Genomic DNA, 26,726 nt, shown 5'->3' on the forward strand with positions numbered 1-26,726 from the left:
TTGCACCACGTTCCAAAGTGATGTATAATACATTCACTGATATGGAGCATATGGAGGATGTAACAAGCCGTAATGACGATGATGTCGAACATGCCAATGAAGATGTTGTGATCGATGATCAAGAAATAAGAGATGATCATGATAATGAGGATGACGTGCCATTTCTCATGATCATGAGAATGACCCTACCATTGAGAATGATGGTGATGTTGATGAGGATGATCAGGACATCGATACCATTATCAATGGACAGAATATCGATAGTGGAATAAATTTAATCGTAGCCTTACAAATTGATCAAATGGATATTGATGTTGGCAAGGATGGATCTTATTGAAGATGAGATCGAACCCTAACCAATCCATCACTGTATCGTTCTAAATTGATGACATTTCTATTGTATATGTTGTCTTTTAATTATCTCATGATTTATTTTTGAATATATTTCATTGTTGTAAATGCATGTAATGGGATTGTGTAATGATATATACTGTAATATGTACTATGAGATGGTTTAAAGAAAATAGTTTTTAATTTTGTAAAGAAATTTAGTTTTTCTTAATAAAGCGTGTATTGATGCGTATATATACACGCGCTTATACACGCATTTCTGAAACCAATATACACGCGAATTTAAATGCCAGTATACACGCGCTGGTAGATGCCAATATACACACGAATTTAAATGCCAATATACATGCGTCCGATACTATTCAAATACATGCACGACCATACACGCGCCCGTAATTTATTGCGTGTATGGAACACGTGTATGGCAGCATTGTCTTGTAGTGACTCTAAGCCTGAAGGAGGATGAGTCCACAGAAAGATTCTTTGCTAAAAATTGGCTTTTGGACATTATCCCTCAGGCAGTGGAGATGGAACAAGTCAAATGGATTGAGAGGAATATCCAAGAAGATGAATGCTTGGATGCTTTGAAAGCAATGGGGAAGGATAAATCCCCTAGCTGGGATGGCCTTACTATGGAGTTTTTCCTCAAGTTTTGGTCATAGATCTCAAGGTTCCAGTCACCTACATAATGATTAAGGCCTTCAAGCATCAACAATTGGAGAAAAGTGTGAAGGAAGGGCTAATCAAACTGATTCCTAAACAGGTGGCCTATGAATGTTTTTCACATTGGAGGCCAATCACCATGTTTACAGTCTTATATAAAATCATAGCTAAAGTTGTGGCAATGAGAATGTCTCCCTTATTGCAAAATGTGATTTCCCCTAGACAACATGGCTTTATTAAGGGGAGATCCATAATGGACAACATATATGCAGCCCTATTAGGGAAAGAGCTGGCAGAGAAGAAGAAGCAAAAATGTATCATGCTGCAACCTAGAGAAAGCCTATGACAGAGTCCATTGGTCATTTCTTAGCAGAGTGCTTGCCGCCCTGTTGGGTTTTGGACCCTTAATCTCAAACATTATTTATGTGCTCAGCTTTGGTGCTAAGTCAAGTCTTATGCTCAATGGCTTTGTGGTTGGCTCATTCAACCTTAAAATATCGATCAGACAGGGTTGCCCACTTGCTCCATTGTTATTTGCTATAATTTCTCATCCTTTGATTCTAGCTCTTGAGTTGGCAGTTGCTGAAAATAAAATAAAAGGTCTACAAGTGAATGGTGAACAGCAGATGGTGATTCAATGCTTTGTTGATGACTCACTTCTCTTCTTGGATGCATCCAATGAAAATGTTAGAAAGGCTTTGGCAATTGTACAAGTCTTTGCAAATGCATCTGGCTCCAAATGTAACATTCACAAGTCAAGGTTAATTAGTTTAACCGAGGATGAATCCTTTGATGTAACCAGATGGGGATGAATCCTTTGATGTAACCAGATGGGGATGCCAAGTTGTGAACAAAGGCCAAATCTTTAGACATTTGGGATGCCCCATGGCCGGAGTGGATGTCTTAGGTAAAGACATAGCGGACTAGCTTATGGACAAATTCATAGCCAAATTTAGAGCTTGGGATAACGTATATCTTCCCTTCAAGGGTAGTAATAATAAACATTGTGTTGTTGGCATGCTTTCACTTCTTTACTCCTTGTATAGATTTTACAGCTTGCCTCTGGAAGAGAGCTCTAAGCTATGCTAAAGCTTTTCTATGGAAGAATAAGCAGGGCAAGAGACCATGTTCCTTCTTGGCATGGCAGAAGTTGTGAGAGTCCGTGGTGCCCCCTCCGAGGGTGCTAGCGGGGCGGAAGCAACGTCAGCCTCTCGCACGGGGCAGGGATCCACACTCGGGGCCTCACCCATGGATATCCGGACAAGAGACTAGCCCAGCGGTTCCGAACCCAAAAAAACTTCCCTCGCCCAGAAGGCACGGACGATTCCATGAGGAAAATCATCTAACGGGAGAATTGATCTAACGAGTCAAAGTCTTAACTAACCAAACTGATCCGACTGAACCCGAAAGTCACATGGTCAGATCAAGGAAGAGACTTATTCTAACTAACGCAACTTAATCGTAACTATTTGTATCGCACAAATCCCCCGATCCAGCCTATGGGTTAGCCAACCACTGTATTGGTGGGATTCCTTTATAAAACAACTGGCCCATGGGTTAGCCAACCGCCCAACCACTGTATTGGTGGGATTCCTTTATAAAAATTTGTTTATGTTTTGCCCGGGTACCAAGAAAAAGAGTTCTTAGGCCCCCTAGCCGGCGCTTCAAGCAAAATTCAAGGTAGTCATACCACTTACACACCCAATATGAAACTGCCATTTTAACAGATTTGGCTGTCTTTAAAACAATCTTTCAATGAAATCATAGTATTACTGATCATAATCCTCCAAAATATTGAGTCCATTGTTTTACAAAATATATCATCCGGACTCTCCGTTGAAGACCAGCTGGTCAACCAACGAGATCCAATATCAAAAATTCAGTTCATAAAAGTCATTCTTTTCAGTTCATTCGTATCTTCCTCGACGTACGCATGGGTGTCCTAGCAATCGCGAGCCTGTGCATCACCTGGTTAGAACCCTTTAGGATCCTACTTAGGTGTCATAGCGCTTCACTCAAGGATCGCTTCGTCGATCCTCGCCCATCGTACTGGAAGCGCACCATTTTAACCATACCGAGGCTGTGTCAAGACCTCAACAACAGGCTTTCCTGCCACGAGCGACGTCCCTCAACGACTCCCCGCCAGCTATTGCAACGAGTCTCTCCTTAGTTAATCACATACCAAATGCTTCCTCCAATTTTCTGGCGTAAAATAGTCCTTTAAAAGAAAACAGAGGTTCTATGCAAGTAGAATTCCCGGTTCGAGATTGGTTCCACAAAACCCTTTTTCCTTAATCCAGATTTTCTTAATGAGAGAATCATTGATCTCTCATTAGGGTAATCTACCCATCATTTGAATGAATTTTCAACTAGATTCTTGGTGATTTCGGTTAAGGAAAAACTATACTAATTCAACGATAGTCTATTCTTTGTGTCAAGAATTAGAATTGGTCACGAGGTTTTTGCTTGATTTAGATTCGAGAGATGGGCAAGTAGTTTACTGGCCGCCCCTCTCACAATCATGGTCTAACCAAAATTAATCGGTTTACTTCTAACTTTGATTCCTAAGGATTTTCTTCATATAAAAATCTACTGAACTTCTTACCGTAAGAAAAATTCCAACTTTATGAATTTCTTCCTTCCTAACCATAATAGATTAAGAAATGGTTTTATATGAGAATATCGAGTTTTTATAAAAATACTCTTCTTCCATTAATCTAATTTTGGGTAAATACCAATTTGGTGATTTATCCACCTAAAATATCCAAGAATATTCTTTCTACCAATTTAATTATCAACCCTAAGTTTCTAGGTGAAACTATGGTGAAAATTTCTCTTTTGTCACCAAAATTTAATTTAAACCTTTCTCTACTTAAAATACCATAAAAATTTTTCTTTTAATTAAATACAAATATTCATTTTTTAAATATGCTTAAAATCCCTCTTTTTACATTTAAATGAGTGAATTCCAAATGTCATGGAAATTCCTCTTTTATATCAATTAAAAATTTCTTATGCATAAAATAAATTTATCTAAAATTCCTCTTTTTTAAATTAAATAAAAATATCTATTATTTTAAATATGCCAAAAATTCCTCTTTTACTATTTAATTACTTGGATCTCAATTATCATAGGAATTCCTCTTTTGCATAAAAATAAATTTACCAAAAATTTCTCTTTTCTTTTAATTAAATATTTATGCATAAATACTAAAATTTATTTCACATGAATATGATAAAAAATTATTCTTTTTGCATAGGATGTCCAATCCTAGAATATGGTAGGAAGTCCTCTTTTAGCATTATGCATAAAAATAAGATATGTATTATTTTCTAAAAAATTTACCATAGCTTCGCTGCTATTATTGATAATTTTTTATTTTTTTCTTAAAAGAATAAAACATTGTAATGATAATATGATAGAAGATCTATTCTTAAACATAAATCTAAACTATGAATTTAAATCATAATCATAAACTTAATTATGATTATTCTACTAGATTAAGCTATTTCATTATTCCTCTTTTCCCAAATTGATAGGATTATCTCTTTCCCATTTAGAATCAATTAAAGTAGTTTTTAACTACTTATAAATAATCTAAAAGAATTAACCATTATTTTGTTAACATGAAAGCATAAAAATACCATTTTCTTATTCTCTAGCTTAACAACCTTAGAGTTTGATTTTGAATTAAGAATTTATCAATGAGAAGCATTCTTTTGCTAAAGAATTAGCCATAGGAATGACTATTCTTTTTGAGAGAGAGAGATATACATAAGAAAGCATTCTAATTAAGCATAAAGATTAACCTTTTCTCGATTACACATTAAAATTCTTAGGAAAATCTTGATTCGAATTTAAAACAACCAATTAGAAAACTTCTCAAGCTTGAAAGGGGTTGAGAAGAGAAGTCATTTGAGAAAATTTAACAAAAAACCATAAAATTCATTCTTACCTCAAGGATTAGCTTGCTTTTTTTCTAGAAGTGAAGCCCACAACAAATCAATTGGTTTAGCAAGTGGAGAAGAGAGCTCCAAGAGTTGTTGAAGAGAGAGAGAAGCTCCAAGCTGTCCAAAAGTAGAGGATTTTTAAGGGATAATAAAAAAATATGATTATTTTAATGTAATACTGGCATGGTATAGCTCACAGATGAGAATACAAAAGAATGAGGGTCTATTTATAGGTATGAGGGAGGCCACTAACTGAGTCCAACTCGGTTCTAGAATTTTCCAACTTCAGTTTGACTGAATTTGGACAAGATTTGGACCAATTTTGCTCCCCTTTTGATCCAGTTTGATCCAGGAGAGAGGAGAGATAAAAATATTATAATTTTTTTGAATTAAAAACCCTTCCACACATGTGAAGGAGGCACCTACCTCAAAGGTCCTCCCCTCCTTACCAAGGTGTCAAAAATTCATCATTCCTCTAAAATATCTCATTTCTTTAGTAATATCTCTTAATTTTTAACTAATAAACCTTGTACTTAGTCAACTCTTCATCTTATGTGAGCATTTACTCATTTTTGGGTTTTTTTTAAATTCTATGGATTTATCTCATCCCAACACTTGGATTAATCCTATTGGCCCATGGGAACCTTAATTGGATCATAATCCAAAAATTTCTGAAAATCTAGATCCTTAGGCTAAGGTCCCTTATATTATTTTTAATTGATTCCTAATGCACATTGGAGAAATTATTTTGAACTTCTGTTTCAGGGAAATATATTTTAGGTATTAGGAGAATTTTTATATCCAAAAATATCTCAATATTGAATTATCTCTCTCTAGAAGTTTTCTTCTCTCTAGGTAAAATTTTTACAAGGAAAAACAATATTTTCTTGCATTCGAAAATAGGGAATGATTACAGGGGATTGAAGTAAAAGCTTATTCATTATTCAGGCTGAGGAGGAATCTTACAGAAGGTGTGTAAACCCAAGAAGGATGGTGGAATTGGCATCCTAGACATGGAAACACATGCAATGGCGAGAATGCCAAAAATGTTGACTTCCTACAACAGAGTCAACCTTGGACTAGGATGCTTAAAGAGCTTTCTCTGTATATGACTGTGAGTTGGCAAAAGGAAAATGGAGGGGACTCTCTTGGATTGATAAGATTTTTTCTCATGCTCCACTTGTCTTTAAAAATATGCCCTTTGCTGAATTTTTGATTAAGAAATGGAAGAGGATCATTCCCCTCATTCAATGGCAAGGATCTCCCAGAATCACGGGAAATTCACTATGCATGTATAATGTTTGGTGGTCCCCAGTTTTTTTCCGTCCGTTAGCCCTCATTGAGACCAAAGTGAGCAAAAGACTCAACAACAGAGGGATAAGCAGATTTGAGGATTTCTGGGATGGTCCTCTTCTAGGGTGGAGAGATGATGAACAACTATCTGTTATGTATGGTCTCTCAAGATTTGATAAGAATCATCTGCATGTAATTATTGGTAAGCTCAAGACGCTAACTATCAATACTTCTCAACTCACGGAAAGGTGGATCAAAGATTGGGGTGGACAGATGGACTTCCCCTTGGTCGGGAATCAACTGCCAAGTTTTATCAGATGTTAATGCAAGAGAAGAGAGATTTTAAACATTTCAATACAATATGGAAACTAGCTTGGCCAGACAAATGCTGGGAGTCCAGATATGTAGAAGAATTTGGGGATCCAAACTGCCAACACATGCTCATACTTTTTTGTGGAGAATCATAGTTGGGGCTCTTCTATTAGGCTATAAGCTGATGATCAGAAATATGGCCTCAGGGATATGCCCAAGATGGAAAGCAGCCATCAAGGATTTCAAGCATGCCTTTTGGGATGCCCGACATTAAGATCCTTTTGGACACAGTAGAGGAGAGTAATAGCCTTTTTGGATTTGCAAGATTCACATGCGTGTGGGAGATTTGGTCTACGAGGAACACTCTGGTCTTTGTTAATGATGGCACGCAAAGTGTAGATCCTAAGAAAGTTATCTGTTTAGTGAAAGCTAACATTGCTAGTTTGGTGTGAGTGTAAACAGATGGGAGTCAGATACAATGAAACTACTCACTAAGAGGATATTGGATAAAGTTTCTATGGGGTAGTTCTTCTCTTGATTGTTTGAGAAGACTAACCCACGGTTTATATGTACTCTTTTCATATTATTAATATAAATACATCTTCACTAAAAAAAGATAAAATGAGTGTCAAAATAAATGGCAAACAAATTATCAAAATGAGTGGAAAATTTAATCACTTTAAGGGTAAATCAATTTCACAAATAATGATTAAAAAATGTCACTTTCAAGTACAAATCAATGTCACAAAGAATGAAAAAAAATTGGTGAAAGTAATGGAAAGTATTATGCCACTACAAAAGGAAAAGTTAATGTAACAAAAAATGGAAAAAATTGGTAACTTTAATGTCAATAAAAATGGTAAAAATAATGTCACAATAAATGAAAAAAATATTTCATAATAAATGGCATCTTGAAAATATGGTGAGTGTAGAAATGGCAGCACAAAAGTGCCATTTAAGATGTCAAAATTATATGTGAGAAGTTTAATATGCCTTTCTGTGTGAGTGGGGTAGAAAAATTATATACTTCTATCTTCAAAAGATGATTCAAGTGTCTTTTTTTAGAATGTAAAGCATGAAATTTAATTGATGATATTTTGCACTAATCGCCAGACCACATTATGGCTATCATTCCTATTCAAAGAGGCACGAGTGGAGATTGTGCCAAAATATGTATACCTTGGAATCACATTTACAAGCCCTATGTTCAGTATGACTATTGCTGCCAATGATAGATTAGCATGAGGGCTTGCCTTCTTGGCCCATTTGTAGAGACACTACTTCCAGCTGGCACATTTTCAGGAACCCCACACTAAGTGTTGGCTCTTTGATGTGTGTCTAATAGCTATGTATGGAGGAGAATGAATGATGTTTTCTTATGCCGTTTAGTCTTCTTGTAGCCTTTTGTATTTGTCTATTATTTTATTATTTTCCTCATCTAATAAAGTGGTCATTTTCTACCTAGCAAATGTTTTTAGCCACAATTTCAAAGTCTTCTCTTTTTTGGGAAATCTTTTAAATAGGAAAGACCAAGTAGTTGATGCTCTTGAGTTACCACAAATTGCTACATGAAAGGACACAAATTTGGTCTATTTGTCAACCTTTGATCGGCCTTAAGGCTTGCTGTTGTATTTGCACTTCATGACATGACAAATTATACTTTAAGGCTTGTCTTTTGGGAAATCTTTTAGGAAAGACCAAGTAGTTGATGCTGTTGAGTTACCACAAATTGCTACATGAAAAGACACAAATTTGGTCTATTTGTCAACCTTTGATTGGCCTTAAGGCTTGGTGTTGTATTTACACTTCATAACATGACAAATTATACTATAAGCTTTACTCATGTACCTATGAATATGCATGCATGAGTTTATACCATAATGGCAATGAACCTTGTGTTCTTGTCTAATATGCATGCATGAGTTTGTATCATAATGGCAATGAACTGTCTACTATATTCTTAAGTGAATGCCTTTGTACTGAAAACTTGCAATGCCTACCATGTACACATTAGTTTCAAATCTAGAATGTGTGGTGCATCTATGTATGTTAAATGTATTCCAATCTTTATTTTTAGTCACCATGCAATCATGGGGGGTACCAGCTTGCACTCATTTCAAAATTTTAGTTGTTCATTTGGAACTAACTTCAACAAGTTTTTCTTATTTAGTTGGAAAGAAAGTCAACAGTAGGTAGTCTTTTTGACATTTTTGTTGCCTTAAATTCCGACCGAATATATATTCATGAATGTGCAAAGCTGGCTTTTATCTTGTGGGATGTGTATGTATGTAAGGTTTCTTTGTGTTAAGTAAATTAAGTGCAACTGTTACATATAAATTTTCAAGAAAGTTTACCAATGTAATTAGGAGTGCACCCTGGATGCTTAGCATATGCTTAAGGCTCTTTTTCTTCACAATATATTGAAGCTCCAAGCTTGTAGAGTTGAGCATCTGTGTTGATGACTCTCTGATGACTATATGATGGATTGAGCCATTCTAATTTGTGGTAATTATGCTAGTGTATGTGCTGATTATTTATTATCGATTGATGGACATGATTCTGCGATCATGCAAATATTCAACCGTTCCATCTGCCCTCTTAGAGCTTCTCTGGATCCATGTGCAAACAAGGCGGCCACTGCCCACTGGCTAGTTATCAAAGCTTTTTTTCCTGTTTAGAGTCCAAGCGTTACGCGCGTGCACGTGGTGAAAGAAGCTGTGATCTAACCGTCGGCATCTCCGTCCTCAGCTCTTTGGGAACAGCAGCCATGTAATTATGAAAGTCCGTCGTGCGGCGACGTGAGGCGAGGATCGAGCCTCGAGGAGCCTTTGTCGGAGCAATTTGCCGGCAATAATGGGAGTGCGGACCGGGCGTCATTAATTTTTTTTGTCGTCGCCGGAGAGTCTTGTGGGAACGCAAGGTGGCGACAATGTGCTCCTCGACTCGTAACTCGTTCATATAATCGACTTGCAGCCCTTCAACCTTGGAAGTTTGAGGTGTGCTGTTGTGAAGCCTTCGCAATATCGTGGCCATGGAGAAACCTGCATCTAAGTCGCCCCATCTCCTTCACAGCCGCTTCTGCGCTGCCATCGCTGCAGTTTTTTTCTTCTGGTGGGCTGTCTCCCTCTTAAATTTCCAAACCAGCTATACCAAACCCCCCGTAGTGCAGCCCCCATATTCGACAGTCATCAACTTCTTAGCCCAAACTTCACGCCATAAGAAGACTGCGGATCATGAAGCCCAGCTAGACGTAGCCCTAAAATCATCATGGTCGTCGTCGTCATCCTCATCATCGTTGCAGTCAACCTCGGCATTGGCATCACCATTATCATTATCATCATCATCATCTTCTTCTTCCTCGCCTGACCCTTGTCATGGCAAGTATGTATACATCCATTCTCTCCCACCCATGTTTAACCAGGATTTGCTTTCCAATTGCCTCCACCATAGCCCCAATTGGATAAACATCTGCACCATTGCCTCTAATGGTGGGCTTGGCCCTATACTGCAAGATAATGATGGTGTCCTTACACCACCACATAATGGTAATCACTCATGGTATAAAACAGGACAGTTCATCTTGGATGTCATCTTCCACAGCAGAATGAAGAGATACAACTGCTTAACAAGCAACTCCTCAAACGCTGCCCTCATCTATGTGCCATTTTATGCAGGCTTAGACATCTCTAGATATCTCTGGGGTGCTAATGTTTCTGTCAGGGACTATCTACCTAATGCTTTGTCAGATTGGCTGCCAAAACAGCCAGAATGGAGATCAATGGCAGGGAAGGATCATTTTTTTGTGACTGGGAAGATCAGCTGGGATTTCAGAAGGTCCACTGATAGAGAAAGCGATTGGGGCAATAAACTCTTAGAATTGCCTGCTTTGCAAAATGTGTCAGTTCTCCTCATTGAGAAAGGTATTATAAAGGCCTCCAATGTTGAGCATGCAGTACCATATCCTACTTATTTTCACCCTTACACAGACTCGGAAGTATTTGATTGGCAAAGCAGAATGAGGGCTCTTAAAAGGGTTAATCTGTTTGCATTTGCTGGGGCTACCAGACCAGAGTCTCCAGACTCTATAAGGGGAGAACTCATAGAGCAATGCAAGGATTCTAGGTTTTGCAAGCTTTTAGAGTGTAACAGAGGGAAGAGTGGATGCAACTCTCCCACTACTGTGATGAAGCTGTTCCAAGAGTCAGAGTTTTGCTTGCAGCCATCAGGAGATTCTTACACAAGAAGGTCTGTGTTTGATTCTATGGTTTCTGGTTGTATTCCTGTTCTCTTCCATCCTTATACAGTATACACTCAGTACACTTGGCATTTACCACAAAATTTCAGTTCTTATTCAGTCTTCATTCCTGAAGATGATATCAAGAGGAAAACTGCAGTCATTGAGCAGATTCTTCTCAAAATTCCACCTGCACAAGTTCAAAAGATGAGGGAGAAAGTGATAAGCCTGTTACCCAACTTGATATATGCCCATCCTGACCACAAGTTGGAGAAGCTCAAAGATGCTTTTGATGTGGCTGTGGAAGCCCTCATAAAGAAGGTGACTGGCACCAAAAGAAGCATAGAAAGGTGAGATGAAGGAAAATGGAGCTCCACCATACAGAGACATGTCTCATACCAATAAAAGTGTGTAGTGTGGTTTGATCTACTTGTGACAGGTTTAAGCTTATGAAGAGAAGGCAAGGTGCAGGTCCATTGAGAGTTATAATGCAGAGAAGAACGCATCACATAACATAAAGTAATGCAGCTGAATAAGGGCGATTAATATGAGTTACTTGATCAAGGATTTGAAAGATGCCATCTTACAAAACATGGTGGTCATGCAGTCTTTGTGCATTTGGAAGCTTAATGTTGTATCTTACTAAAAACAAGTGTTTCCATCTGTGTCGGACGTCGGAGTTGGGTTTAAATTTTGTGCACGTTCACGCTGCCGGATTAGTATTGTGTTAAAAAAAATTGGACTCTGGAGCCTGGCGTCCAAGTTCCAAAGGTGGTGCGTGATTTCCCATGATCCCCATGCCCTATGTAAGGGCCGTTGCTAGGGACATCTCAATGTGCGTCGGACCTTATTATAGCCTATAGAAGTATAATTACTAAAGACATCTCAAGATCATTGTATAGAACCTTTAGCTATCGTTTGCTAACTTTGCTTGTGTGTAGTACCTACATCACTTACTAGAATAATCAGACCGTTTTTTTTGGGGGAAAATATTTGTAATATTAACACTGAAGATATTTACATAATAGAGACCTTTTACAATTCTCTTGAACCCCCAACCTACTCAAAGTCATATTTACACTACAATTCAGTAATTTGAAGATATTAACACTGAAGATATTTACATCATAGAGACCTTTTACAATTCTCTTGAACCCCCAACCTACTCAAAGTCATATTTACACTACAATTCAGTAATTTGCAAAGCATGTCCCATCTTTCATCCTCCTAGGACACATGGTAGCCTAACTCCATACAGGCTATCATCATAGGCTCAGTGGTGAAACCTTTGGGTGGGAGCTTTTCCAATACATATTTGCTTGACCAAACCTTCACCATAGGTCTAGTACCCAAGGGATTTTCCACAAATGCCACAAAAGTATAAACAGGATGTTTCTCCTTGAGATACCACCTCTTGGTCCTGGGTCCAAACTTGGGTAGCCTGCTCTTCACTTCCTTAGTTAGGCACACCTACATACAATCTTCTATTAGGGATTCCTAGTATGTACCAAGGTCTGTTGTATTACAGATCATCTGATTCCGTTGAGGAGAGATTGAATTGACTTTGAACTAGATAGATGGGGGTGTGAGGTGATCAAGAGGGGTCAGATTGTCAGTCACCTAGGAGTACCCTTTGGTGTGGATGTCACTAATAAGCAACTCTTTGAGTGGGCCATTGAAAGATTCCTTGTGAAACTCAAGAAATGGGAAAGAGTGAGAGTTCCATTTCATGACAGACTTGCTATCTGCAACCCAATCTTGAATGCTTATATTATGTTCTTGGCTTCTGTGATTAATATTTGGAAAAGTGGAAAAGGATCATAAGTCCTATTAGAGACTTCCTGTGGAGAAGTAAAGCCAATGCTAAAAAGGTACCTGTTTTGTCAGCTTGGGATAAAATAAGTCTACCTAAAACTGATGGGGGTTGGGGATTGTGCATCTTCCCACTCATACATCTGCCAGGATTGCTCTCCTTCTACCTAAATGTCTATCTCAGGAAGAAATTTGGGCCAGAATGTTTAGAGAGGTTGTTGAAGAATCTCCAGTCTATGAGAGGGGGATTTGGATGGGACTCAACTGGAGAAATAAGTTGTTTTCCTCTGCCTCCCTTAAGATCACAAACTCTTCACTCTATAGTTTTTTATGTGGAAAATGGAAAGAGATGCTATTTTTGTGACAGTGGGATGGTTGTTCAAGAGTCACAAGCAAGTCTTTCTTTAACATTGGAATTTGGTGGTCCCACAAGTTCAACCCTCCTTTAGCCTTGTTAGACATTAATGTGGCCAAGAAATTGAACAACAAAGGGTTGAGTAGGCTTGCAGATTGTTGGGGCTGATCCCAAGCAGGCTGGAAAGAACTTGATCAGCTAGTCATAGAATTTGGATTACAGCCTAGAGAAAGACTCCTGGGTTAATCAAATTCTAGGGGAATTTCAGAAAGGTTGGGTCTCCACTGCATCTGTTGACTCTTGTTGGCTTAAAGACTGGATGTGGTTCAATGGGGTTAAGCTGGATAACGATTTAGCCAAAGCCTTATACTTAGAATTGAGAAAAATAGATTTGAATGTTGAATATTGCAACAAAGCTTGGAAAGTAAAATGGAAAGCTGGAACTTGGAGAAAGAGGTCAAAATCCATCTGGGAATCTAACTTGCCCTTGAAATTTGAGGTTTTCTTGTGGAGAGTGTGCTTTGTTGCTCTACCAGCAGTGGGATCCAAACTTCTTCTAAGGAACTTTACTTTAGGTTCTTGTCCAAGGTGTATAAGGTCAGCCTTGGAAGATGGGAAGCATACATTATGGGGGTGCCCTGCCATCAAGGGATTTTGGGCTAGGATAGGGAAATGGATGGCTAGCTGTTTGGGAGTACAAGGACTTTGGGGAGATTGGGTTTTGGAAAGGGGGGTGGAAAATCAAGAGGTTGTTACTAACTGGTTGGAGAAAGAGGTCAAAACCCATCTGGGAATCTAACTTGCCCTTGAAATTTGAGGTTTTCTTGTGTGGAGAGTTTGCTTTGTTGCTCTACCAGTGGGATCCAAACTTCTTCAAAGGAACTTTACTTTAGGTTCTTGTCCAAGGTGTATAAGGTCAATCTTGAAGATGGGAAGCATACATTATGGGGGTGCCCTGCCCATCAAGGGATTTTGGGCCAGGATAGGGAAATGGATGGCTAGCTGTTTGGGAGTACAAGGACTTTGGGGAGATTGGGTCTTGGAAAGGGGGGTGGAATATCAAGAGGTTACTAACTTGTTGTTTAGTATTATATGATATGGTTGCTTATGGGAGATTTGGATATCTAGGAATAGCTTAGTGTTTCATAAAGGTGGGGAAACTGGTTTGAATGTCATTGAAACAATGTATAAATGTGTTTCATTTGTGCATATCTGTATATTATGTTAACAAGTTGAATGATGTTAATATACTTCAGGCAATTCAATCTCTCCAGAATAATCGAACCTTCTAATCGTGTTTAATCCTCGAGATTTCGTACCCCCACCATCACTAGAGACCGAGAAAGCTGCCTTTGCTACTTTGGCGGGCCTTCATATCTTTGGATTTTATCCCTTCACATGAAATTCCACTCCCCTCTATCCTATTTGAGTGAATTGGTTGAAGCCTGTGGAACATTAAGGTTCATTGGATGGAAATTTATCAACTATATTATGCTACATGTGCTTGTTGTAGTGCTCATTATAGTACATGTTTTCCTAACTTAATGTGCAAAGTGTTTAACTTTAGCAGCTTAGTGTTCTCCAAACAAGTGTGAAACATTAAGAAAAATGTTCGTTTAAATGGCTAATGGCTAAACTTTGTGGGGCTCACAATAGGGTACCTTTACTAGCATATATCTCAGAAGGTTTTCATACTCCATACCTATGTGGTATATCTGCTTAACGATTGTGTAACATGTTCACTTGAATCATCCAAGGGACTCTTATTTAGACATCCAAACAATACCACCTTCAATTTTCTAACCTTTGGAAGGATGGTGTTTTCTTGTGGTACTTAGATGTGTAAGAGAAACAAAGTCCTAAAAAACTTTAGGGGTTCCTTTTGTTAATGTGAAAATATTTAGATACCTTTCCTATACCATTATAGATTGATGCTAACAAGTAGTCCTAGATTGTCCCACTTTCAATGGGATTTAGTACAATTGATGATTCAACTTATTTTCCTACATATGAAGGGCATTAATACATAATATCCTTTTCCTTAAAATATGGCCTCACATCAAAACCAAAATCCTTAACTTATCTAGTCTTATTTCAAAGATGTATTAGAAGTGGTGGTGGAGACAACACACTCAAGGTGATATCTTAGTGTGATAACTGTAAAGCATGGTGTTCAACAAGGGTGGTTGTTGGCATGCTTGGAAATTTCACATTATGCTAGACCACACTTAGTTATAATAAGAAACACTTAGGGGTATGCTTTTAACAGTCATGTGATTAAGGCTAGGGTGTCTAAAGCATGATTAAGGATCTCATTTTTTATGCTCATATAACAATCATGTCATTGAGTGAATGTGGGGCCTCAAAAATATTTTGACTAGCTTGATTATCAACTTTGGTCTAACTTTTAAGGACCCTTTACAACATCAAAATACATAAGTCTCTTCTAGCTATTTTTAGCATTGTATTCAAACCCTAAATTGCAAAAGGTGGATCTTGATTTTGGCCACAATATCAAAGCTGGGGAAAACAAAGAACATTGGCACATCTGTGAATAATTATCTCCTATTGCATTAATATTTCTCTCCTCTTTATTTGACATGTATTTATTAGGGGATATAAATCCTAAGGGGACTCTTAAGCATTCAATTGTGTCAACCAAAATTGTAATCACACATGAATACATGGCAATTACCATCAATTGACTCTGTGTGTATGCATGTGTGTACATGTGCATGTGATGTGTGTGTGGACGTTTGTGTGCATGTGCATGTGTTTACATGTATGTGCATGTGCATGTGTGTATGCATCCATGTGCATGTGCATTCGTCGCACATCTAATATCAATTTTTAGGTACATGTTTCATCAAGAAAAAACCATTATGTAGTTGAAGAGACTAGGCTCTAAATACAAGGATGCAATTGGCCATAGAGACCATAGACATACCAAAGTAACAAAATTACTACTGACATGATCCATAGCTAATAGGTTCGTAGGGAGTTGAAGTGAGATCTTGATCGCATCCCACTGGGTAGGTATTATTGAGATGTTTGAGGGCTATGCTTTTATAATGTAGGCCAAGGGTCTAAAGCTTACAATAGCCTTGTAGACTTGAAGAGGAGGCGTGAGTAGCCATCACCATGTATTTGATGCTTGTCCATTGCACACTTGAAGCGAGGGCAGCACAGCACCACTACCATGTGTTTTCCACTATGTCCATTGAGTGTCCATTGTGCCAGTGCCTTACATGAATGTAAAGTAAAAGAGCATATGTGTAGCCAAGTGGCAAGAGGGTAACCGGGCAAGAAGCAAAGAAAGGGGTAAAAAAAAGTAGTCATGCATGCGAGGAGAAAGGGAAAAAGATGATTTGTTGAACATAAGTGAAAGTAGGTTAAAATTCAAATACTTTAAACACTACCATTTACCCTTACTGTTAGTTCTAAAGGATCCTGTGTGCGGATTTTTGACAAAGGATTACAAGAGCAACTAGGTTAATGTTTAAATGATTATCTCCCAAATAACAAGGTTAGAGGAGGTAGGTAAGGTTTTATACTTAAAAATAGACCAAAATAATAAAGCTTAAGTCATCAATGAAAAGAGAGAGAGAGAGAGAGAGAGAGAGAGAGAGAGAGAGAGTGTGTGTGTGTGTGTGTGTGCGTGTGCGTGCACGTGCGCGTGCATGTGCGCATGCACGTGCATGCATGTGTGTGTGCGTGTGTGCGTGCCCGTGCACGTACGTGTGTCCCTTACCTCAGAAGTAGGTCCACCTAGATGGGACAACAGGTCGCCGCATAAGTGGATTGCCTACACTTCCATCAAGGCATGAAGATAAAAAGAAGATGTCTACTCTACATCCTAGAAAAGAGTTACATTGAAGAAAATTATTAATAGCATTCAAAAGTAAATATCTATTGAATCCAATTTTTTTAACTAATATTTAATTTTTAAGCAAATATACAAATGGGCTTTCAATTCAATCAGTTAAGCTTATCCAAAATGAGAGGAGGATTAAGGAACTAAGTTTTTTTATTGAAAATAGATTTGGAAAAGAAATACTCATTTTTTAAAAGAAAAATGGCTTTTGAATAATCTTTATGCTCAAAAGCATGTTGATAATACAGAAGAGATGCTAACTGCTACTACCACCATCTCCCTATAAAGCTTCCATAGCCTCTATTGAGGCAACATGTAAAAGTTGAATGTGATTCAATCTTTCGGAAAAAGTCTCAACCAAAAAAGGATGATGGCAAACTGTGGCATTAGTAGTAAGGACATGTGTACCATATAGGGTTTAAGGGAGAAGAGGAAAGGCCTAAACCTTTGCATGTCAAGTTGGAGTCAAAATTACCCAAAAAGGTTTCTTCGGAGTATAAGCAAAGTTTTTCAAAGGTTTTAGTTACTTCTAACCAAACTTAATGTCTTCAAAGGTTTTAATTATTTCCAACCACAAGCGTGGATGTAGGGTGCAGGGTGCTCACCTTTGTTCACTTGGGTGCCCTCGAAGTAGGATGAAAACAGGACTTTCTTCACCTTTAATGGTGTCTAATCTCCCTTAGCTACAAAAGGAATTCCATTACAAGATCTGTGAATGAAAAACATCACACATGAAGTCAAGCACATAATGATGTAATCCATTCTCAAATTGGATATTTGTAAGTACACATTTCCTTTTGCACAGTCTTAGCTAGTACCTCATGTCAATTGTAGAACAATATGTCCTTAAATTTCTTTCAAATTTTTCATCTTAGCTCCAATCAATAAACCACTTTGAACATTACATAACATAGATATTAACTTGATGTGTTGGCTTTTTTTTAAGGTTTGATTCTTATTTTTAAAATTATTTTAATAACTTAGGAGTGTTCAAAAATACACTACTTTTTATGCACATAAGATCGACGATGACTTACAATGCTCAATCTTAGAGATCCAACGATTAGGAAATAGATGAAGTTTGATAGAATATGGGGCTAAGGTGAAAGTATAAATTCTACAGATAGAATTTTTTAGATCTCATTTAGAAAATTTTGGCAATCTGTTAAAAGGCGTGTGTCCTGAATCATGTGATTGAATTATACTAAATCCCATGATTTAATCAGCCAATTATAAAAGTTGGATGATGCTAACAAACTAAACTTGGTCAGTTAATTATAAAGATTAGATCGATGTTCAAACTAGACTTGCTATTTTAGCCATAGCTCTAACTGTGACTTGAAGGTTCCTCTTTGATAAGGCTAGTGCAGTCATCGTAGATTTTCCCTCTCCCACCCTCCCTCTCTCACTCTCTCTATCGTTGTCTCTCTTTGCTAACACTCTCTCTCTCTTCTATTACCACCATCCATTTCTCTTTGCCAACCCTAAACCCTTGTCTTTACTCTCTCTTTATCCTTCCCCCCCCCCTCCCTCTCTCTCTCTCTCTCTCTCTCTCTCTCTCTCTCTCTCTCTCTCTCTCTATATATATATATATATATATATATATATATATATATATATATATATATATATATCCCTCCCTCTCTCTCTATCCTTCTCTTTGCTAACTCTCTCTATCCTTCTCTCTTTTGTAACTCTCTCTCTCTCCCTCTCTATCCTTCTCTTACCTCCTATCATCCTTCCCTCTCTTGCTCTCTATATCCTCATCTCTCTCTTAATCCATCTTGTTGATCACTCTCTCTATCCTTCTCTTTACTCTATCTCTCTATCCTCCCCTCTCTCTCTATCCTTGTTTTGGCTCTCTCTCTCTCTCTCTCTCTCTCTCTCTCTCTCTCTCTCTCTCTCTCTCTCTATCCTTCTCTTTACTAACTCTCACTCTATCCTTCTCTTAGCTCTCCTTCTCTCTCTCTCTATCCCTCTCTCTCTCTCTATCCTTCTCTTTGCTAACTCTTCAGTCCTTCTCATTGCTCACTCTCGCCTCCCTCTCTCTCTCTCTCTCTCCCTCTCCCTCTCTACCCTTCTCTCTCACTCTTTCAATCCCTTTCTTTGCTCACTCTCCTTATCCTCCCTCTCTCTCTTCCCTTATCTTTGCTCTTGCTCCCTCTCTCTCTTTCTCTCTCACTCACTCTTTCTGTCCTTCTCTTTGCTCGCTCTCTCTATATTTCTTTCTCATTTCTCAACAAAGCTTATGTAACTCATGTTTTTCGTACATATCCTCAATTCTACAAATGCTTCACTACCTTATTCATCCACACAATACAGTAAATGTCGATTCTTTATTGGTTTGTACGACATGTCCTATATAAGCATCGTTAACACAGGGGAATGATGTCTTATTGCAAAACCCCAACATGCGTTGCTCTCGCTCTCTTTCTCTCTTTTGAAATATGAAAAATAAGATCATGATGTAATCGTAAACAATTGCTACAAATAATATCATGACTCATTCACTTGAATATTCACAATTAAATATGTTTGCTGCACTATAATGAAATCTTCATGAATGCATAGTCAATGTGAAGCTTAAGCAACCTATCAAAAATCCTTATCATGGCATGCAATGTGCAAAAGTGTATACTTTCCATTGGGAAAGGAATAATTGGTAGCCAATTTGGATCCTTTGTGTCCCTATTGGGTGTTGCATCTAAATTGAAAGACAAGATCCCCTCCACCCACATCGGAGCTCATCCTCGCTCTTTGGCTTGAGAATTGACCGCTTCATGCACAATGGACACGTACGGAGGCATTGTGCACTATTGTCACAATAACACATACATTTTATGGTCTTCAAATCACCACCTAGATGCCAATCCACACGAAAGGAGCCCACACCATCCACTTCAAGCTCCTCTCCATTCATCTGTTGTTTGATGACTTTTAGAATTTGAGGGCATCGTTGAAGCATCCAATTCAACATCTCAATGTTCTCCTTTGGAACCTCAAAGGCTCCAAGCCACCAATTATCCTTCTCAGATTAAACACTAAAAGAAGGGATTTTATCCTTGTCCTTTGCATATGCCATTGCTTCATTCATATATGTGACTCCCATTCGCTCCAATCTTTTTCCTTTTACTAGTTGAGCCTCATCCAACTTCAGTATAAGCAATAGGACTCCCTCTGATTCTACATATCACATAAACCAAGCCAAACAACATAAGTAATTCATGTCATTGATAAGGAAAATTTACAAGTTAAACGATAAATGCTCAAACCCAACCTTGATGTGAAACCTTATAGAATTGGATCATATGTCCTTGAAGGTTCTTTAGGTCCACAAAGAGGTTGTTGTATGTGTTATACTGTACTTCAAGCCTATCCTTAGACTTAGGATCTAAAACCATTGTTCCTTCTACATGAATATACTCACCAAGGATTGATTTAACATCTACATTGCTTGCCTTCTTTTCTAATGATACTTTGTACAAAAGGAGGAACAAAGTGCCCTCAAATCCCTCAGGCACGAAGAGCTCCTTTGATGACTCCATAAATTCCCTCATAACCCTCGACTGATGCTAGCTTCATCACATGCATCTTGTACATCCCTTGCACTAATAAGCCCCTTGATGTCTTGCATAATGTCCTTTGCAACCACCTCAACAAGGACCCTCTTGTAATTTGGATCACGGATGATCGATGTTATCTCTTTGTTCTTCATGTAAGCTTTGAAAGCGTACATAGTATCTCGCACACCAGATGCATCAACTAAGAAATTCCTGGGAGATAACGAAACCACCATTAGATCTATCAGGAAAAACCTTTAAATTAACACATACATAAAAAATACAAACAAAAAATTCTATGGAAACATACCTTGTTGCCATGACCCTCCGTTTCCTTGTGCCGCCTTCTTGCACCGAAAGATTTTCAATATTAGAAAGCTTTCGTTTACTCTCATGTACACCAATTGGTGTGTGCTTCAACCTCCTTATTTTTCTTTGTAACCTAGACAATTTATCTCTTTCATTATTTATGAGTGTTTCTTGTTCCTTACTTTTCATGTCTAGGTTATGTGAATGTTTTTTCAAATCTTCAATACTTGATTGAAGACTTTAGTTAATTGAGTGTAAGTATTGGTTATGAAGACCACCACTAATAGAAAGTCTTTTACAATAACCTAAGGGCCCATTTTTCCCATCACCTACATATCGAACAAAACTAGTCAAGTCACAAAATGGTGGACTGTACAAGGTCAAAGGATAGGGGAAGAGATTCCCATCCACCCAAAGATCAACATTCTTCTTCCCCTCATTTCTTAGTGTGGACATGGTTGAATTAGGTAATGGTTGCCTAACATATGGACGTTTTGCTAGCCTATATTCTTCATCTATACGAATGTGAATGTCATAATATCATCTAAAGGCATGCCTAATTCAAGATGATAGAAAAATAAGATTAAAAAAAGATTTGAATTAGATAATAATATTCTAACATTTGGAATGATCCTAGAGAAATATATATTAAGAATATATATCTCTTAAAAAACCATTTTTGATACTCCAAAAATAAAGATTCTAGTCATAAGGAGATATGATAAGAATGAACGGAGTGGGGTGATTTTTAATCTCAAAATGATCAGTAAAATTCAATTTTGAGCTTATATATATATATTTTTTAGAAAAAAGTTTTACATGAGAATACATCAAAATATCTAAAATATCTAAAAGTGAATTTTTTAATGGCCTTTAAAAATGACCTTCTTATTTTGGTATAAAAAAATATATGGAGAATAGTGCAACCTTACAATGATTAGATTTCTTGCTTTAAAATGAGTATTGGTTTGAAAATGACATTAAAAAATAAAATTTTTAATCTATATATATATATATTTGGGAGGAAAGTTTTACATGATAATACACCAAAATGTGAAAAGTATCAAAAAGTCATTATTTTAGTGTCCTCAAAAAATACCCTTCTATTTTGGGAAATAAAATTTTAGAATGCATCTTGTAATCATTTAGATAGCATAGAAGTTAGAAAGACATGACAAGAGTGAAGATTCTGAGGAAGTTATGACTAAGAAATGACATAAGAAATTCACTTTTTGGGTATATATATGTATAAGGAGAGTTTTTTTATGGAAAAAAAAGTTAAATTTTTTAGGTACCTTTTTTTGGCCGAAAATTAAACTCTTGGGTGAATGGTGATGCAACTTGCATCCTTAAAGACATTTAAAAATAGGTTTTTTGAATTGATATATATTTAGGAGTTATGGTTTGAAAATGACATTAAAAAATAATTTTTTTAATATATATATATTTAAGAGAGAAGTTTTACATGAAAATACACTAGAATGTGAAAAATATCAAAAAGTTTAAGAGGAAGGTACAAATGGATATCACCAAATAACTCGTATTGGATGCAATTGTCAGGAAGTATACAAAGAATGAATCAAATATTAGCAACATGGAGTTGTCACTATTATTGGATGCAATTGTCAGGAAGTATACAAAGAATGAATCAAATATTAGCAACATGGAGTTGTCACTATTATTGGAACACATGCATTCCGTAATTCAATGTCAAAGGTAATGTTCTTTCCATATTGATTTTAATTTTTTGGTAATTCTTGTGAATGAACATTTACATAGTTTATTAAGTTATCCAATTCTCTTGTAGATTCAGGAGGATGGTGCGTGCTTCTAGGATCAACGGTTCAGTGCAAGGAGCAAAGTCAAGTATCCTAGCATTTGAGGAGACAATGCGCTTTTGAGTTCTTCCATGGTAGTTGTTTTCCTAGTAGGCAAGCCTTGGAAGGGGGCCAAACTGGTGTTATGTGTTTAAAATGTCAACCATAAGACTTGTACATCGGGTTTAGATCTGGTGAACTGTATGCACCAAACAGCAGATGGGGATTTGAGAAAGGCTTGGGTTTTTTTTTTATCACCTCAGGCATATGCAAGGATGGACAATAATGGCTGCACATGTACATGATCCAAGGTATAGTCTGGTCTTATAAAGTTCTTAAAAAATTTGATCTTGTCTTTAATACTTTTCCAATTGTCGTATGATGACATACAGCCTGCAAGAGCTCATGACAATTGCAACTTGCGAACTGAAAGAGGAGGACACAGTGGCACAAGTGCTTTTTTGGGAGATGATTAACAATGTTGTGGTCTAAAAAGGCTTTTCCAAGCCAGATTTTTTTGGCTTCATGGTTGATGAGAGGCTGGAGCCAAGTAGAGGGCAGTTAGGACAGTCTATAATAATGGACCATAGAATATATTGAAAGGTGTCATGAGCGTTCATGTCTTTTTTATTGGGAACAAAGTTTGAACATCTATACAGTACAATATGTAGTTAGGAATTTTCAAGAAGAGCACAAGCAACTGTGTCGTCAGTGGCGTGCATTAAGTGAGGAAGAGACACTTTTAAAATACAAACACATTAGTTGGTGGCATACTAGATATCCCCATTGGAGGAAACATCTTGTAGGGGGTAAGGATTATTTTCTTGGTTTTCGAAAAGAATAGCTTGTATTTTGAATCTGAATTGTTAACTTAACTAATGGTGAAGCTAGCAGACAGAACCATAATAAATCCTCTTGGACTTGCACAAGAAGACCTTCAGAATGAGCTTTTGACTAGTTTGGTGGTGAAGCTAGTAGATGAAACCACGATAAAGCCTCTTGTGAGAGCTCAAAATCAAGGCCTTCAAAATGAGCTTTTGACTTACTTTTATGGTGGTGAATTTCCACAAATAGCCCAGATCGACCCTTCATGCAAGAGGAAGCTAAACTAGTTCATTGATTGGTTATTGATCATATTTATCTTAGAGAAAAGGACTAAGGTGAACTTTAGGGTACACTTAATGAGTTGTGGATTTCTAGCAAAAGTGTCAGACACTACCACTAGAACCACTTTCGTCAATGTGTGCTAAACTTGCTGTCACACCACACTCTGGAAGATGGGCATATAGAGTTAGAGTATACACCGTTACCTTAGCCTGAGGACTCAAAGAATTGGATGCAACTCTTGGCCATAATTAACCTACTTCCAAAAAAAATATGAACTATCTATGAGACAAGTTTAGGACTAGAGATGGCAGCACTATATATGCTTGGAGTGGCTAGACTCTTTAAGTCAACAAAAACACGGTGACATAGAGAAAGGCCATTTCCACTAAGAAATCCGAATGGATATCAAAAGTGTAAATCTATGTGTGTGTGTGTGTGTGTGTGTGTGTGTGTGTGTGTGTGTGTGTGCGTGCACATGCATCGTGTGTGTGTGTGTGTGCACGCTCACATGCGCGCGCGCATGTGAGCACATGCATCCTATGATCATATAGTAAGTAAATAAGGCAAAAAAGACCATTTGAACATCTCTCACATGTTCAGTGCATCACACAAGAAACTTGAAAACGAAGCTTTACTATTTTGTCAAACACTATGGTCTCTTAAGGATTTTCTCAAACGCTATGGTCTCTTAAGGATTTTCTCAAACTCTATGGTCTCTTAAGGATTCTGAATAAATTTTACAATTGTGCAAATTAGAGCAACTTGATCCCCCAAAGGGCAAGCTCACATGAAATAAACCAGACTATAAACAACAAGGTGATTGTTTTTTAGAAGCAACAAGACAAGCTCATGAATAGGACCATTGGAGAAAATGGCCCAGATCAGTGTTGACTCTTACAATTACACCTAATCAAAAGGAGGCTAAATCTACTTACAAATCAACACCCATTTACAAATTAGAAGCATCATAATAATTTTACATTTGTTCAATAAGTGGATTAAACTTGCCAATACTTAAAAATAGGATGTGGAGGGGACAAATTATATGTGCAAAGAAGGATTAAAAAACAAAAGCTATATGAAGAGATTGATAGTTATAACATGATATTAATAAAAAATTGTGTTCTTTTGCAATGGTCAATCAATTAAAAGATAAAATAGTAATTCAAGAAATAATCCATAAAAAGGCTTATTTCTAGCATAGACTCCTAATTTCCAATTTTATTTTAAACGAGTTCTGAATGAAGATTCATAAAACCTCCTATGCCCCCTTAATGGAGTGTAAAACATTATATTATTTCTCTTTATTTCATTGTTTTTATAAATCTCCTCACCAACTTTAGTATGCTAAACTTCTAGCAAACTAGTTTTGTTTCTACGAGTTCTCATTCACAAAAGTTTGATGGAAAATATCCAATAAAAGAGAAGAAGGAAAGAATTTATTCTACTATTTAATGCTTGAACATTTCTATTATGTGCCAACTCAAAATAGATTAGTATTAATGTAAGGAAGTTTTTGACTCCACAAGCATTAGCATTAATGTAAGGAAGTTTTCATGACTCCACAAGCATTAGTGAAGTTTCATAGCTATCCCTAGTGAGTCATGGGTTTGAAATAGAAGCCTCATGTAAAAACTAAGAAAATCAAGTATTTTGTAATAAAAACTTAGCATATAAGATTATAACTACAAGCTTGTTAGTTGTTCTACAAGATTACAATTGTAGGAACCAAAAAATAAATACACTTAGATGTGCCAACTAAGCCAAACATAGGATTTGTCAAATTTCTCAAATTTCCTTTAGGGTGAATATATTCAAATTCTCTAGGCCCTACCCTATGAGTGTCATGGATTCCAAGAGTTTATAGGTGGTGAGGTCGTCTCCTATTGCAATAGAAGGAGAGAGAAAGTTCAAGAGAGGGAAAAAAATTTAGCCCTTTTGGGTCAAAGTGAGGGTAAATTAGGCTCAATAGAATTTAATTGAGTCCAATTGGAGGATCCAAAGGAGGAGGAAAAGTAAGAAGAAGAAGAAGATATGCCTTTCTTCTTCCTCCTGTGCTTGTTGTTATTCCTCTTCTTCTTTGTCTGTGAGGGCTTGATTACGGATTTAAAAATCTAGGCAAGTTGCCCCAAATAAAATTTGTAAATATTAAAACCCTCTAATGCAATGCTTATATTAACGCTTATTTGTGTTGATATTTGTGTGAATATATACGATGCATTGCACCATGTTCTCGTTCAATGTGGCGCTTTTCAATTTTCTTTATATAAATGCAGCTATAAGCTCTTCTTATGAGCCCCTATGTTATAAAGTGCTTGACCTACAATAGAGATGAGCTTTGATTATAATGCCTTGCTAACATATGTCTGCCTATAATGCATGGATTGCATATATGGTGTTGTACTTTCACAAATAAATCTCTTAAAACGTACCTCTACGACACTAATGGCATGACTCGAGCTAGACTTAAAAATTTGGGGATTATCATCTGTATGCACACAATGCATGCATTGCATATAATAATGTTGCTCACCATTTGCATGCCTATAATGCATGCATTGCGTATATACGAATGTACTCTCATAAATAAATCTCTTAGATTGTACATGCAACACTAATGGCATGACTTGAGCTAGACTATTGTAATTGGGGATTATCATCTGCAATGATACCATCAAGTAAGCTTGTTTTTCAAGATCGAGATGGATGACAAAATAAATCAACAAAGATGGATAAAAAGACTAGCTAAACTTGAACGTTACATATACGATTAGGACATTGTGAAAATTAGTTGCTACCAAGGTGCCTCATTTTTGTTCATGTTTTGGTCTTAAACTAATGGCGCTTGGAGAAACATTCCAACATTTTTTGCACAAGTGGAACTTGAAGTTGGAATGCTTGCTTTTTCACTTGTGAACACAACCCTTTATGAGTGAAAAAAAAATTGATTTCGTTTTTACTCACTTTGCTAGCATACTTTTTGTGGTGCATTTATGAGTGGTGCCTTTTTCTCAAACTTTCTCCCAAAAATTAATGTTACTGATAAACAAACAATGTATAATTATTTTAAAAATTTGGCGACTACTAG

At 37.0% G+C, this 26,726-nt stretch overlaps 1 protein-coding gene across 1 annotated transcript; it reads left to right on the forward strand.

Annotated features, from left to right (window-relative positions):
* Positions 1–9,587: 9,587 nt before the first annotated feature.
* On the forward strand, positions 9,588–11,495 carry LOC147641697 (xyloglucan galactosyltransferase KATAMARI1 homolog). Its single transcript, XM_086816527.1, has one exon. It carries the CDS (start codon positions 9,602–9,604, stop codon positions 11,156–11,158), a length of 1,557 nt encoding a protein of 518 aa, XP_086672653.1. The 5' UTR covers positions 9,588–9,601; the 3' UTR covers positions 11,159–11,495.
* Positions 11,496–26,726: the final 15,231 nt, after the last annotated feature.

Source organism: Cibotium barometz, chromosome 1 (genome assembly GCF_041138505.1).
Source record: "Cibotium barometz isolate CiBa-2024 chromosome 1, ASM4113850v1, whole genome shotgun sequence".
Taxonomy (NCBI): Eukaryota; Viridiplantae; Streptophyta; class Polypodiopsida; order Cyatheales; family Cibotiaceae; genus Cibotium; species Cibotium barometz.

Coding starts and splice junctions, on each gene's coding strand:
- LOC147641697 (XM_086816527.1), top strand. CDS start 9,602: ATGGAGAAACCTGCATCTAAGTCGCCCCATCTCCTTCACAGCCGCTTC.